General features: G+C 38.7%; 1 protein-coding gene across 2 annotated transcripts in view; it reads left to right on the top strand.

The window, feature by feature from the left end:
* YES1 (YES proto-oncogene 1, Src family tyrosine kinase) overlaps nucleotides 1-17159 on the top strand; it is a 76338-nt gene that overhangs the window by 12337 nt on the left and 46842 nt on the right. The window contains exon 2 of one of the 2 annotated variants that reach the window (XM_066246291.1): nucleotides 8172-8333. The exons of the other annotated variant lie outside the window; for it this stretch is intronic. Within the exon in view, the coding sequence (XP_066102388.1) occupies nucleotides 8308-8333 (26 nt within the window). The 5' untranslated portion in view covers nucleotides 8172-8307. The remainder of the gene's footprint in view (nucleotides 1-8171; nucleotides 8334-17159) is intronic. 2 annotated transcript variants of the gene reach the window in all.

Genomic DNA, 17159 nt, shown 5'->3' with positions numbered 1-17159 from the left:
TGCAACACCTTAGTTGTTCATTGATTGCTTTCTCATATGTGCCTTGACCGCGGGCCTTCAGCAAACCGAGTAACCCCTTGCTGGAGCCAGCGACCTTGGGTTCAAGCTGGTGGGATTTTGCTCAAACCAGATGAGCCCGCACTCAAGCTGGCGACCTTGGGGTCTCGAACCTGGGTCCTTCCACATCCCAGTCCAACGCTCTATCCACTGTGCCACTGCCTGGTCAGGCAAAATACTGAGTTTTGATTTGACAGTGACTTGTAAATGTTAAAGAGCAGTAAGGAAAGTACATATTTAAGAGGGTTCCTTTTTTTTTTTTTCCTTCAGTGAGAGGAGTGGAGGCAGAGAGACAGAATCCTGCATGCTCCTCCAACCAGGATCCACTTGGCAAGGCCTATAGGGGGTGATGTTCTGCCCATCTGGGGTATTGTTTCATTGCTCAGCAATTGAGCTCTTCTTAGTGCCTGAGGCAGAGGCCATGGAGCCATCCTCAGCACCTGGGGCCAACTCACTCTAATTGAGCCATGGCTGCAGGAGGAGAGGAAGTGGGGGAAATGGAGAAGCAGATGGGCGCTTCTTCTGTGTGCCCTGACCTGCAATTGAACCTGGGACATCCACATGCCAGACTGGTGCTCTACCACTGAGCCAACCGGCCAGGGTTTCTTTTCTGTATATATTATTCTCTAAATATATCTCCAGCAATCACGCTTCTTAAAAACTCTGGCACACATCAGTTCTTACATGGTATTGATGTAAACAAGTCATATGGATATACCTGGTTGTAAGTAGGGTTGGGAAAATAGTGTTTGGCGGGGCAGCTGCTATCCAGTGACAACCATAGAAGGGGAGGATGACTTTTTTGTGGAAAAGTAGCCATCTCTTTCACAGAAGGGAAGAGGAGGTAACCTAATAGTTAAATAAGTTAGACATATACTGTATTTTTCCACATATAAGATGCTCACATGTATAAGACGCACCTTAATTTTGGGGCCCAAAATTCGAAAAAAAAATGTATTACATAAAGTTGTTGTACTCAAGTTTTTGTTTGTTTTTTATAGGGACAGAGAGAGAGTCAGAAAGAAGGATAGATAGGGACAGATAGACAGGAAGGGAGAGAGATGAGAAGCATCAGTTTTTTGTTGCGACACCTTAGTTGTTCATTGATTGCTTTCTCATCTGTGCCTTGACCGCGGGCCTTCAGGAGACCAAGTAACCCCTTGCTTGAACCAGTGACCTTGGGTCCAAGCTGGTGAGCTCTTTTTGCTCAAGCCAGATGAGCCCACACTCAAGCTGGAGACCTCGGGTTCTTGAACCTGGGTCCTTCCACATCCTAGTCTGACGCTCTATTCACTGTGCCACTGCCTGGTCAGGCGAACTCAAGTTTTATTCATCATAAAATTCATACAACTCCTCATTGTCAACACTCCCATCCATTAGCTTGTCCTCATCTGTATCTGATGACAACAAATCACTGTCTTCATATATTGCCTCGTCCTCAGTTCCACCTATGGCATTTGAAATGCCACACTTCTTAAATGACTTGACAATGATCTCAATCTTGATACTATCCCAGGATCTTTTCACTCAGGTACAAACTTCTATAGTTGATTTCTTCTCTCTTCCTGCTAGTGTCAGATTGTCCCTAAATAAGTAAAAAAATCTACAACAGTGAGCGCAAAAACAAGTGCAGAAAAGCGGTAAATGCAAGTAAAAAAATCTGCAACCACTGTATAAGATGCACCCAGTTTTTAGACCCCAAATTTTTCAAAAAGGGGCGCATCTTATACATAGGGAAATACAGTATATGGAAATACACCATTTGATTGTATAAATATGGTTAGACTATTTATTTGAACAGTGTGGACATAGGTAGTATCTTCTTTTAAGGCAACAATATCTGAACATAAAATGTCAGATATTCCGACACCTTCTGGGAATTTGTGTTTTATAAGCAGAATATCTGGAAAAGTTTAATTTCGTAAAGGAAGCTTAGAGATATTTGCTATTTAAAATAGACATGTCTCCAAAGTAGGCATACCAATAGCCAACAGACACATGAAAAGATTGTCATTATCATTAATCATCAGGGAAATGCAAATTAAAATGACAATGAAATATCACCTTACACTTGGCAGAATGGCTATTATCAAAATAAGAAATAAACTTCAATGTTGTTGAGGATGTGGAGTAAAGGGAACCCTCATACACTGTTGATGAGATTGTAAATTGGTGCAGCCACTATGGTAAACAGTGTGGAGGTTCCTAAAATAATTCAAAATAGAACTACCATATAATCACAATTCCACTTCTGTATTTATCTACAGAAATAACAAATGCTATTTTTAAAAGATATATGCACCACAATGTTCATTGCAGCATTATTTACAGTAGCCAAGATACAGAAGCAACCTACGTGTCCATCAACAGTTGAATGGGATAAGAAGATGTGGCATATGTCTATACAATGGAATATTATTCGGCCATAAAAAGAATGAAACTTTGCCATTTGCAACAACATGGATGGATCTAGAGGGTATAATGCTAAGTGAAATAACTCAGAGAAAGACAAATTCTGTATGATTTCACTTATATGTGGAATCTGAAGGACAATGCAAACAAGCAAAACCAAACAAATTCATAGAGACAGAACAAATTGATAGTTGACAGAGTGGAGGTGCTTTGGGGATTAGGCAAAAACGGTAAAGGGGATCAAGAAGTCCCAAATTTCAGTTATAAAATAAGTCACAGGGATGTGAGTAGTAGGGAGTATAGTCAATGATATTGTAATAACTATGTACAGTGACAGAAGGTTCTTAGACTTGTGATCACTTTGTAAGGTATATAGATGTCCAGCACACTGTTGTACACCTAAAATTAATATAGTATGTCTGAAATTAATGTAGTATGTCAACTATACTTTTAATATAAAAAAAGATCTAACTACCACCACCAACAACAAATTATTTCCTATTTTGAACTAAATTAGGACAAATAGAAAAAAGATAGTGATATGTAAATTTTAGAACCTTTGGAGATAGGAATCATATTGTCTTGGGTTTGTATTAAAAGTAACAAGAAAGGTAATTCTGGACTTTGAGATGTGTATCCTGTACTTAAGGAAACATATTAGAAAACCGGTAAGAACCTATGGTTTAAGATTCTAATGGACAGCCTGACCTATGGCAGTGAAGTGAATAAAGTATCAACCTGAAATGCTGAGGTCGCTGGTTCAAAACACTGGGCTTGCCCAGTCAAGGCACACAAGAGAAGCAACTATAGTACTACTGTTGATGCTTCCTGCTCCTCCCACACTTTTTCTTTCTCTCTTCTCTCTCAAAAAAAAATCCAAAAAAAAAAAAAAAAATCAAAGATTCTAATAGACAATATGCTACCTAAAAAAATGTCTAAAATTTCCTCATACATTTTATTATTAAAAGCTTGGGAAGCATTTTTAAGGAAGGGAGTCAGGGTAGAATGGGGATTGTAGTATCTGTATTTCTATATCACCGTTAGTGATTGGGAAAAGACAATAATTAGCCATATGAAAGAATTTGGTAGGGATAGTGGCAGGTGGAAATTATGATGGCACTAAAGCCCACCCCTTCGTCAGATCTCATACCTTCCTTCACACCCTCTTAGCCGCTCCTACTGTGGCTTAGTTTCTGTTTACTTTTTTTGTTGTTTTCGGTTTTTTGGTGGAGGGCTAACTAGTAGAACTTAAGTCAAAAGGAGGAATGTGTAGTAAAGGTCAGGTAGAAGAGAGGGTGAAGAACCTCTTTGGATATTGTCAGAGGATGAGTAGGATTTTCAGTGATTGATGCTTAGTAGGAAAACCTAATGAAAACATAAATGATTTTTAGAGATAAGCTTACATCTAGAGGTAAGAAGGAAGCCACAGATCCATAACTTAGGAAAGTTGAAATAGTATATAACAGGGAACATCTAGTATGTCTTCTTTTTATCTCCTAATTGCTGTACAAGAGGATGCTCTTTAAGTTAGAAAACCTCTAAAATAGAATAAGAAAATAAATAGTAAGAGAGCATATAGCTGTCATTGAGTTTAACATTTGGGTCTAGAAGAATTCTATCTGAAGGCTCTGAAAGACATTTCTGATATTCCCAGGCCTCACCAGTAATAGAAAAATCATGGAGACAGGTAGACATCTCAAAAAAAGTAGTAAATAATGCCTTAGAATAACAGTTTTCAACCGGTATGCCATAAAGAATTTTTAAAACATGCAATACCTGATATTTAGTCAGGGGCACTGACCTCTTTTCCCTTAGATTGTCAAATAAAAAATGCCAACAGCCAACATAACAGTAGTTGTCTGGTGTGAATAATCAAAATTATACTTTTTTTTTTGTCATATTGGCAGAAAGTACTGTATACTCACAAAAATTGGGATATTTCAAAATACACTTTCAGGATCAGGGAACTTGCAGATACTCTATTACTTTCAGCCTTTTGTATTGCATTTTCACCAATGAAATAAAAGTTGGTTTTGCATCTCATTTGCATAATTGAACAACTTTCTTTGACTTGTCGTTTGCTTTTCTGATGTTCTTGTTTAATAAAAAAAATCGAGTCCTTTTTTTTAATCGCTTCACATTCATTTTGAAATATCCCCTAATATTTGTGAGCAGTGTATATTTTGGGGTGTGCCGCAAAGTTTTAGTAGTTTGTGTTCCATGAGATGAAAACGATTGAAAATCACTGCCTTAGAACATGAATTTTAATATAAGCAGACACTGAAAGTTGCTTTTGATTTCTGACAGAATTCTATAACAGTTTATTAATTACCATTTATAAATAGTTAGAAAGTTATAAGGAACTAATTTTTAATAGCCAGCAGTGCTTTATTGAATCTTCGAACCACCTGGGCTGTTGGTGTAAATGCTGGGTTTAGATGATCTATCAGTGTTACTACCTTCCTGTGCTGAGTGGTCGGGCCTGATGAGCTTAGTTTTCTTCTAACAGTAAGGGTCAGTGATTCCTTTTCTACTTTTTTTGTTTTGTTTTAGTTTTTAAGTCCTCTAATCATTGGCATGGTGAACATTGCTTTATCTTTTTGATGATATTCAGAACCAGGGATGTTAACAGGTTCAGAGCCCTTTTTTGTATTTTCAGATTTTTTAAAAGGATGATTGAAATTTATAAGCATACCTTTTTATCCCAAAATATCTGCAAACGTTTGTTTTTGTTATATATATGATAAAGATACCTTAAAATTACTGTTTGCTTTTCAATTGAAGGCTACTATGCATTTTTCTATGTTGTGAACTGCTTGATCAGAACCTTTGCCACCTTGCTATTAGGTTTATTTTCTTACAGATTTTTCTTTTTTTTTATGTTACAAACAATTTTCTCCATATCTCTGCTTGTCTTTATTTTATCTGATATTTTCCTTTTATTTTAAAAAAGTATAAATATTTTTCTTTTATAACTTCTGGATTTTGTGTTTTAAGAATACTTTTAATAGCTAAAAATCATTTTAAAAATGCTGTTTACATGTTTTTGTTTTGATTTATATTGCAGCTAATTTAGCTGTTTACTCTGGAATTAATGTTTACTCTTTTTTCTTTAGATGATATAGTTCACCTGTGCTATTTATTAAATCTAACATTTTCCACTGATTCAAAATGCCACGGTTAGCATTTACAGATTCTTTTATTCTCTGGCCTGTTTCTAGGCTCTCTTTCGTTTTTCGTTGGTGCTATGTGGTGGTGGTGGTGGTGGTGGTGGTGATTTTGTTTCACTTTGGTGCTATGTGGTGGTGGTGGTGGTGGTGGTAGTGGTGGTGATGATGATGATTTTGTTTCACTTTGGTGCTATGTGGTGGTGGTGGTGGTAGTGGTGGTGATGATGATGATTTTGTTTCACTTGGTGCTAGGTGGTGGTGGTGATGATGATGATGATTTTGTTTCACTTTGGTGCTATGTGGTGGTGGTGGTGGTGGTGGTGGTGGTGATGGTGATGATTTTGTTTCACTTTGGTGCTATGTAGTGGTGGTGGTGGTGGTGGTAGTGGTGGTGATGATGATGATTTTGTTTCACTTTGGTGCTATGTGGTGGTGGTGATGATGATGATGATTTTGTTTCACTTTGGTGCTATGTGGTGGTGGTGGTGGTGGTGGTGGTGGTGATGGTGATGATTTTGTTTCACTTTGGTGCTATGTAGTGGTGGTGGTAGTGGTGGTGATGATGATGATTTTGTTTCACTTTGGTGCTATGTGGAGGTGGTGGTGGTGGTGGTAGTGGTGGTGGTGATGATGATGATGAAGAAGAAGAAGAAGAAGAAGAAGAAGATCGTGCTATGTGGTGATGGTAACAGTAACGACCAGATAACAATAGAAAAAGGAGCAGCTAATGTGTATTGAGTATTGCCTGCTTGCCAGTTAAAGAGTGATATATTTCACCTGACCTGTGGTGCCGCAGTGGATATATTGTGGAACTGGAATGCTGAGGTCATGAGTTCAAAACTCCAGGCTTGCCTGGTCAAAGCACATATGAGAAGTAACTATGAGTTGATGCTTCCTGCTCCTTCCCATCCTCCCCCGCCTTTCTCTCTCTCTCTCAAATCAATAAATTTTAAAATGTGATGCATTTCAGGCAAGGTCACCTTAAAAGAAGTTAAGGGGTTTTATCAGGTTGGTTTTCTCACTGGTGCTGACCAGGAAATTTGAGACTGATTAGTTTAAAATTCCAATCCTGGGGGGAAGCTGAAGATGGTGGGACTTAGCAAAAATGACTCCAGGTAGTGCAGTGGATAAAGTGTTGACCTGGAATGTTGAGATCACTGGTTTGAAGCCCTGGGCTTGCCCAGTCAAGGCACATGTGACAATCAGTGAACAACTAAAGTGAAGTAACTATGAGTTGAAACTTCTCCGCTCCGTCCTCTCTCTGTCGTCAGTAAATAAAATTTAAAAAAACCCAAAAATCTCGTGTACCATTTTTTTTAGGTATTATATAGCATATATTCTATTGTCAATACTTATGGTAAACAACATGAGTAAATTCTCTCAAGTGAGAAGTAATTTATGTATGTAAATTATGCATGTAAATTTATAGGTAACTTGCTTCATGGAATTTTTTTTTATAAATAAATTTTTATTTTAATGGGGTGACATCAATAAATCAGGGTACATATATTCAAAGAAAACATTTCCAGGTTATCTTGTCATTTAATTCTGTTGCATACCCATCACCCAAAGAGAGATCGTCCTCCGTCACCCTCTATCCAGTTTTCTTTGTACCCCTCCCCCTCCCCCTCCTTCCCTTCCCCCACCCCCCGTAACCACCACACTCCTGTCCATGTCTCTTAGTCTCGTTTTTATGTCCCACCAATGTATGGAATCCTGTAGTTCTTGTTTTTTTCTGATTCACTTATTTCACTCCACACAATGTTATCAAGATTCCACCATTCTGCTGTAAGTGATCCGATGTCATCATTTCTTCTAGCTGACTAGTATACCATGGTGTATATGTGCCCCATCTTCTTTATCCAGTCTTCTATTTTTTTTTACAGTGATTAAAAGCCTTTAAGCAAACTCTTGGCCAATACAGCAAGAATCCATAAAAGAGTAGTGTCCTTAACATGTTCACCAAGTCCAAGTTGGCCCCATCACCATGTCAAATCCCTGAAAAATGCAACCCAACCACAGTTCAGTCTGTTAGGAGCTGTCACAGGGAGCAGGAGTCCAGGAAAAGTCCACATCCAGGAAAAGTCCACATGGCACTGGAGTTGTCACCATTCTATACTTTGCAGCTCATGTCCAAGTCCCAATGACCGCTGCTTCTAGCTGGTAATGATTCAGGTAGACTGGTGAAAAGCCATTTGCAGCATGCGTGGATATGGAGCTTCTGTTCTCCTCTGCCAGTCTCGGTGTGGCTTTTTCAGTGTTCCTTGGTTGAAGAGTCCTCTTAGTTTTCGCTTCATGGAATTTTAAATACCTATTTCCCAAATAGGTACTATTATAAAATGAGGGCCTTAACAATACAACAAAGGTTGATATAGTTGACTTCAACAAACTTTTTTCTATATTTGGCTCTGAGCAAGCAAACAGCTAATAGTGCTGTAACATTCTGTTGGGTAAAAGCACAAAATAGTATCAGAATCACAAAATTCTTAATCTGTTGAGGGTTTTTTTAAAGATTTTATTTATTTATTTTAGAGAGAGGAGAGAGAGATGAGGAGAAGGAGAGAATGGTTAGCATCAACTCGTAGTTTCTTCTTATATGTGCCTTGAGTGTATGCCTTGACTGAGCAATCCCAAGGCTTCGAACCGGCAACCTCATCACTACAGATTGATGCCTTATCCACTGTGCCACCACAGGTAGGCCTGTTGAGTTTTAATACAGTTTTCCACAGAATATTGTGGAAATTTTCACTCTTATATATGATAAAACTTAATCAAATGTGTTCTTTTAATTTTTAATAAGACTTTAAAATTTTTACTTTTATATACACATAATTGTTATACACATGTTTTAAAAGGACAGAAACAAGGAACAGTTCTGAAATATTGTGCCAAGGTCTGGCTTGAATTCTTAGGATGTGCTAAGGAACTGGAGACTAAGTATGTAAAAGTCTCCGCCTCTAATGAAAGGTAGAAAGAAAGAAAAACATCAGCTTTGATTAAAAACTTTGTCTCCTCTTAATGTGACAGCTTCAATGGACTAGAATAAAACCATTCACGCTATTTTCACATTAAGTTTTTACTCCAGAAAACCAAAGCAAGCAAATTCATATTTTTTGGAGATTCATATTATAATGGAATAAAATCCTTGAGAACATATACATATATATTTGATTTTTTAAATTTAGATGTGGTCCTTGGAGCTCAATAAAAATTTAATATGTACCAAACCCTGTTTTCCATGCCTTTTTATTTATTCAAGTATCTATAAAAGTTCTCAGCTATTTCCAAGATGAAATGTAACAGTTAATAAGTAATAAGTAATGCAGGAAACTGATATTAATTGTTGCCACCCTAAATTGATAATTTCAGAAATGGTCAACATGCATTTTGTCTTAGTCATGGAGCTGCTGTTTTCTTGTCACCCACCTTATATATATGGACATTTTGAGGCTAGAGCAATTGTTGAAGTTGTAAGTATTCTGAAGTTGTCACAGCTTAGAGGAGATGTAGATAACTAGTAAATTAATTTGATATGTTAACTTACTATAGATTAAATTTATTTTGTCTTTTCCCACTCCATTCAGTTAAAGAAGCCAGGTTCATATATTAATTTGTTGACTTAATATTTATCTTTTAGGTCAAGTCGTAAATATTGATGGGTAAAAGGATTTGTAATTCAATTCTTTAATTCAACCTTTAAAAAACACTGCATCTATTCTAGGCAGGTACCATGTAAGGAGGTGAAGAGAAAACTGTCCTCTCTTGCTTATCAATTAAATATACTACTTTTAAAATAGCATAAGAGAAATCTTGTATAGGAGTTTAAAGTTCAGTGACAGATCAGAAGAAGAGAGAAATGCACATTCAGAAAAGGCTTGGTGGGATCAAACTTTGAGTAGGTTTTGAAGGATAAATATAATGGGCATTCCAGAGTAGCTGATAATATAAACAAAGATACAAAGAAGATGCTTCCTGGTTATAGTCAATAGGTGTGTGTTAAGTATAGGAATAAGGGTCAGTCATATACCTTAAAAGTGGTGGCTCTCAAACTTCACTGTGGCTCATGAGATGTCTATTATATAGGCTCCTAAATTCTACCTCCAGAAATTATAATTCAGTAAGCTCGGACTGAGAGCCAGGAGTCTTCATTTGTAATAAATACCTCAAGCTGTTAGAGACATATTTCTATAACTTGAAGCTTTAAAAGGTGTTCAGTTTGACACAGTAGAACCACTGGAACTCTGGAGTCTTAACTGTCTCACTTGTTGTATGACCTTGGATGAGTTACTTAACCCTCTGTGTGTCAGGTCCTGCATCTGTAAATGAGGAAAGTAACAGTAATTGGTTTTCAGAGTATTTTGAAAATTAAGTGAGATAATACATTTTAAGTGCTAAACACAGTAGCTATACTGTTATAACTGCTCAGTAAGTGTTAGGTGTTGTTTTTGTAGTTATTATTGCCATCTAATTAAAATAAATGTAAATAAATAATTCATTTCATTAGTTGTTTACATGCTTAACCAGACTATCTCTTGGTATATTACTTTGAGTTTAGTTACTTTACTCACTTATTCATCAAAACATTTTATTTATTTATTTTTTAATTTTTCTGAAGTTGGAAATGGGGAGGCAGACAGACTCCCGCATGCGCCTGACCGGGATCCACCCGCATACCCACCAGGGGGCGATGCTCTGCCCCTCTGGGACGTTGCTCTGTCGCAACCAGAGCCATTCTAGCTCCTGAGGCAGAGGCCACGGAGCCATCCTCAGCACCCGGACCAACTTTGCTCCAATGTAGCCTTGGCTGCAGGAGGGGAAGAGAGAGACAGAGAGGAAGGAGGAGGGAGGGGTGGAGAAGCAGATGGGCGCTTCTCCTGTGTGCCCTGGCTGGGAATCGAACCCGGGACTCCTGCACGCCAGGTCAGCACTCTACCACTGAGCCAACCGGCCAGGGCTTCATCAAAACATTTTGAAATGTAGTGAATGCACAATATTAGATATATAAAATATGAATGTCATAACTACTTGTTTTCAATTTGCTCACATTGATTTTTGTTTTAATAATAACTATATAGTTAGCGAATTCAATACTTTTTTTGGCTTTGTTTTTGTTTTGAGAAAGAGAGAGACAGGGAGGGAGAGAGACACACAGGAGCATTGAGCTGCTCCTATATGTGTCCTAACCAAGGAATTGAACTTGCAACCTTCACACTCCAAAATGATGCTCCAGTCATCCGAGCTGTCGGCCAGGGCTTAATTTTTATTGATTTTAGAGAGACATGGGGAGGGGGAAAGAAAGCATTCATTTGTTGTTCCACTTAGTTGTTCATTCTTTGGTTGCCTCCCATGTGTGCCCTGACCAGGGATCAAGCCCACAACCTTATTTCAGGACAATGCTCTTAACCAACTGTTTTAACCATTCTGGGCTCAATACTTTTCTATTCGGGGCAAAACAATAGATTACATTTTATTTGAATGAATTTTAATTCACTTTTTCTTTAAAGTAAGAGGCAGGAGGCAGAGAGACAGACTCCCGCATGCGCCCCGACTGGGATCCACCTGGCAAGACCCGTGCCAGGCATTGCTCTGCCCATCTAGGGCAGCTGCTCTGTGGGGCCACCAAGCCATTCTCAGCGCCCTAGACCAACTTGCTCAAACCAAGCCATGGCTGTGGGAGGGGGAGGAGAGAGAGAGAGACAGGGCAGGGGTGGAGAAGCAGATGGTTGCTTCTTCTGTGTGCTATGACTAGGAATCGAACTAGGGATTTTCACATGCCCAGTCACCGCTCCACTGCTAACCAACTGGCCAGGGCCAAAAAGGTATACTTTTGAAAACATTTAAAAAGCACATTTAAATTTTTCTTTAAAAATTTCTTTTTAGCCTGACCAGGACGTTGCGAAGTGGATAGAGCATTGGCCTGGGGTGCTGAGGACCCAGGTTTGAAACCCTGAGGTCACCAGCATGAGTGCAGACTCGTCTGTCTCAAGTGCAGGCTAACTATCTTGAGTGCAGGGTCACAACTTGAGCATGGGATCATAGACATGATCCATAGTCACTGGATTGAGCCCAAGGTTGCTGGCTTGAGCAAGGGGTCACTTGTTCTACCGGAGCCCCACCCGGTAGGCATGAGAAAGCAATCAATGAACAACTAAAACCAAAATGAAGAATTGACACTTCTCATCTCTCTCCCTTCCAGTCTGTCTCTCACTAAAAAAAAAAACCAAAAACCTTTCTAGAGGGAAATTTGACAGTATATATCACAATTTTCAAAAAGCAAACTTTAACTTGCTTATAGAAATTTTTTACATAGAAATATTCATATATAGTCAGTTCTCATTATTTGTAGTAGTTATGTCAGCAAGTCACTTATGAACACTGAATTAGTGAATACTGAACCATTATACCTAGACAAAAGCAAGGTCGGGTTTCTGCAAGCCTCCAGTCACAACAGTTTGGTCAGTTGTCCAATACATAATTTTGTTTTATTTGTCCTCCGCATCCCAGTCCAACGCTCTATCCACTGCGCCACTGCCTGGTCAGGCGCGGGGGGGACCATTTTAAACAGTCACATCACCAACGAAAAGCACAAAAGTACAAGAGAAAAAAGAAGTGGTATTAGATATATAGATCGTAGGAAGGACACATGTTTACAGTATGAGAGCTTTGTTTGACCTGAGCTGAGGGTGTGTGGATCTAGCAACTCAGATTTTTTCACAGCTTTGTGCAAATGACCATAAAAATGCCATGACCATTGATTTGGGGGCGGGAGGAGGGATTTACAAATAAATGTTAACAAGCTAATTTGCAAATGCAGAATCATGATAATGAAGATTTGTTAATGATATTCTTATATAGTGAATGTTGCAAAATGTCTTCTGGGCTAAATATGAAAACATGGTGCATATGAGGCTCTCAAAGAAATTCATTATGCAGGTAGCATAGAATAAATACAAGATGAAAGGAAAGAGATGAGCCAAGAAAGGGAATGAAGCAAATCATGTAGGGCCTTCTATTTCATATTAAAGAGTTTGGACTTCATACTGGGAGCAAGAGGGGACAAGGACATTGAAGCCCCTTAATCAGATTTTCTTTTTAGAGAAAACAAACATGGCCCTGGCCAGTTGGCTCAGTAGGAGAGCATCTGCCCAGCCTGTGGGTGGATGTCTCAGGTTCAATTCCCAGTCAGGGCACACAGGGGAAGTGCCCATCTTCTTCTCCACCCCTTCCCCTCTCACTTCTCTCTCTCTTCTCCTCCTCAAGTCATGGCTCAATTGGAGTGAGTTGACCCCGGGCACTGAGGATGGCTCCATGATCTCTGCCTCCAGAGCTGAGAAGAGCTCAATGCCCCAGCTGGGCAGAGCATCGCCCCTTAGTAGGCTTGCCAGTGGATCCTGGTTGAGGCGCATGTGGAAGTCTGTATCTGCGGCCCCTTCTCTCGTTGAATAATAGTAAAAAAGAACACAAACGCTCTTCACCCTAGAGAAAAGACTAGAGAAACTGTAACACTAGAGGCATAGAAATCAGTTAAGAAAGCCTTTTCAATAATCCAAACAATAGATTATTAGTAATCAAAGGTAGTAATTAGTTGAGAAAGAAGTGGAAGAATTTTGGAAATTATAGGGTGATATGATCAGGTCTTAGTGACTGACTACATATATGGGGCATGGGAGGGTTAGGAGTTAGGAATGACTCTCAGGTTTCTGATTGAGGCAGCAAAGTAGATGGGAGCCCTGTACTTACCATTCACTGAGACATGGGTGTCAGAGAAGAAAGAATAGATTTTGACAGGAAAGTAAATTTGAGGTTCCTTGAAGATGTTCTAGTGCAGGAGTAGGGAACCTATGGCTTACGAGCCAGATGTGGCTCTTTTGATGGCTGCATCTGGCTCGCAGACAAATCTTTAATTTTAAAAAGTAATAACGTTAAAAATATAAAACATTCTCATGTATTACAATCCATTCATTTTCTACCACTCATGTTCATGGTTGCAGGTGGCTGGAGCCAATCACAGCTGTCCTCTGGGACAACACCAAATTTTTATTGGATAATGCTTAACGTACATGGGTCGTTGTGTGGCTCTCACGGAATTACGTTTTAAAATATGTAGCATTCATGGCTCTCTCAGCCAAAAAGTTTCCCAACCCCTGTTCTAGTGAATGCCCAGTATAGATAGCTGCATCAGCTTAAAGAGACTCCTGTAGTGAGTGGATATTTTGCCAAAATGAGATCCTTCATCTTCAACTTTTATGTTTCTGGAAGAGAATGCCTGTAGATATCTAATAAGGTGATATTTTAAAAAGTCTAAGAAACTTCGCCCAATTTAAAAAGTAAAATCATGTTCTCTTCCAACAAATTGCTAGAAGGTATTGCTTGTCTTTGCCATTCTGTTGTGTAATTACCATTATTCTGTAGACTTTTATTTTTAGAAGAAAAACAGGCCTATTTAAAGGTAAAATTGGTATTTTATCTTTTTATGTAGTAGAGTTCTATTGGCATTGGTTTTAAATTAAACAGAAGCTAAGAAAATTGAGTAATAAACATTTAAGAACCTAGTGCATACCAAAACAATATATTTTTTTATTAATGACAGGATAGAATTTTTGTTATGAAAGGTAAAAATTAAAATATATATAGTATTTGGCAGTACAAACTTCGAAGCAGTTATTGTAAAACTTTGTATTAGCCTGACCTGAGATGGTGCAGTGGATAAAGTGTCAACCTGGAAAGCAGAGATCGCTGTTTCGAAACCTCAGACTTGCCTGGTCAAGGCATGTATAGGAGTTGATACTTCCTTCTCCTCCCCTGCCCCCTTCTGTCTCTCTCTAAAATGAATAAGTAAAAAAATATAAATAAATAAAGCTTTGTGTTAAACTCAATAAAACCAAAATAAACTATTTACTTCATGTTGTAATATAACATATTGCTTGAGAAAGGATATTAAGTAGCAAAATAACCTAGAAAGAACTGTTTAAAAATAAATGGTTATAACCTTTTTATACATCTAAATTTTTTTTAATTAGGTCTTTTATAAGTGGAAAAAATAAAGTTTTAAAAATACATAATCTGTGCAAAGTATAGTTAAATTCTTGGATACCAATCAAAACTTATTAAAATTTTTTTTCTTATTTCTATTACTAGAAATATTGAGTGTGAAAAATAAGAATATAGTTTCTGCTAATTACTGAGAAAAGGCTAATGGTGTAACAGAATAAAATAACCTGCACAAAGGTATAAAAAAACAGAAAGGTTCCTAGTCTCAGAGCTGTAACAGATTAAACTGATTGACTTCTTGCCTTGCTTCCCTACTCATCTCTAGCCATGCTCCCCATCACGTGACTTTTTTTAAAAAAAATTATTTATTTATTTTTTACAGAGACAGAGAGTGAATCAGAGAGGGATAGACAGGGACAGACAGACAGGAACGGAGAGAGATAAAAAGCATCAATCATTAGTTTTTCATTGCGCGTTGCAACACCTTAGTTGTTCATTGATTGCTCTCTCATACATGCCCTGACTGTCGGCCTTCAGCAGACTTTAGTAACCCCTTGCTGGAGCCAGCGACCTTGGGTTCAAGCTGGTGGGCTCTTGCTCAAACCAAATGAGCCCGCCCTCAAGCTGGCGACCTCAGGGTCTCGAACCTGGGTCCTCTGCATCCCAGTCCAACGCTCTATCCACTGCGCCACCGCCTGGTCAGGCTTATTTTGGTTTTTGAAACACTTGATTATTCCTTGTTTGTTGCTCCTATTGCCAAAAGCTTCCTCGCCTCAAATATTCTGTATTAATTTCATGTTTGGAGTTGTGTATTTGATTTATATAAGTTAAACTTTTAAGTTTTAAATTTGTTGGCTAGTTGGTTCAGTGGTAGAGCGTTGGTTGGCCTGGTCTATGGAAATTTTGGGTTTGATTCCCGGTCAGGGCACAACACAGGAGAAGCAGCCATCTGCTTCTCTATTTCCCCTCCCCTTCTCTCTCTCCCTCCCTCCTTCTCTCTCTTCCCCTCCTGCAGCCATGGCTCGGTTGGAACAAGTTGCCCCGAGCACTGAGGATGGCTCCATGGCCTTGCCTCAGGTGCTAAAACAGAGTAGTGGCCCCAGATGGGCAGAGCATCGCCTGGTAGGGGACTTGCCAGGTGGATCCCAGTCGGGGCACATGCAGAATCTGTCTCTGCCTCCCCTCCTCTCATTTAATATAAATAAACAAATAAACTAAAACATACATTAAAACTTGAGAGATTGTTACAGCAGAAGTATGGTAGAAATAAATAGCACTGGAATTTGGGAAAAATCATAGAGCTTTGGGTTAGTATTATAAATTAGTATTTCTAAAAATGTGTGTATGCATCTTATTTCTTCTGCTATTTCATCTTAAAGAGTTCTGAAAAACAAAACAAAAAACCTGAAGGAATACATACATTATTAGAGAAATAGTTGTATGGTATATTTTTAAGGTTTAAAACCCTAACTAAAGATCCATAACAGTGTCAGAGGAGTATTTAATTGACACAAGACTTGAAAGTAATATCTAATTGTTTATTGTAATTTGCAGGTCAAAAATCTTGATAAAGGTAAAGTGTAAAAATCTGAGGATAAAAATTATTAAAATAGGTATAAAATCAGTTTATTTTTTCAAGAGGTGACTGAATTTGTATGGGAAATGATGCTTAATAACTATTCTACAAATGCCTATCTACAAACTTTTTAATAATTGCCTATAGTGGCCAAAAGTAATTGACTTTTACCTGGGATTTTCATAATTCAGATCTATTCTATGTTGGCGAGCTACTGCACCTCCCCAGCCTTTTCTATATAGTCTCTCTCTTGTTTGTTGTACAGAAAATGGTCTTATGTAGAGGGAACCTCTGGGCTTTATGTGTTGGGTAGTTTGGAGAAGCCAGTTGGAGCTTGGCAGGCACTTGCTGAATCTGAGGCACTAGTCTGCGTGCTTGGAGTGGCACCTGACAGGGAGGCCAGGTGCCTGCAGTGACACCCTGTTTGTTGTCCTGCTTACTCCATTTGTTAGGAGATAAAAGTTCCCAGGCAGTGTAGTAGAGAACACTGCGGTGATCTTACAGATAGGCCAACACAGGAGAAAACACTCCTGCCTGCCCTATGGAAGTGGAGGGAATCAGAAACAATGCTGCTCACCTGCTTCTCTGACCCAGCTAGATCCTGCAGTTCCAGGAGAGCTTCTGTGAATCAACTTTACCTGAACCCCACCTAAGAGCACCCAGAACCAACATAACCAGCAGATGGTGACAGACTGCTGCAATGCTAGACTTAACTAGCCACACAAGCAATTTCCCCAAAGGAAGAGTACTGCAGACCCTACTAAGAATAACTATTCCCTGTAGGACACTGCACAGCATTTAATACACATGGTCAAAATTAACCTTTAGAGTCAGCCAGCATGAAGGGTTAACTCTACCCACAAAAGGACTAGCAGCATTCAAGACTCACATACAAAAGGATAACTATAACTCTCAAGAAACATTCTTAGAGCAAGGAGCTCAGGTGGCATTGA

The sequence above is a fragment of the Saccopteryx bilineata genome, chromosome 11 (genome assembly GCF_036850765.1).
Source record: "Saccopteryx bilineata isolate mSacBil1 chromosome 11, mSacBil1_pri_phased_curated, whole genome shotgun sequence".
NCBI lineage: Eukaryota > Metazoa > Chordata > Mammalia > Chiroptera > Emballonuridae > Saccopteryx > Saccopteryx bilineata.
The sequence above is the reverse complement of the archived record's forward strand: the minus strand, read 5'-3'. Positions and strand labels throughout refer to the sequence as shown.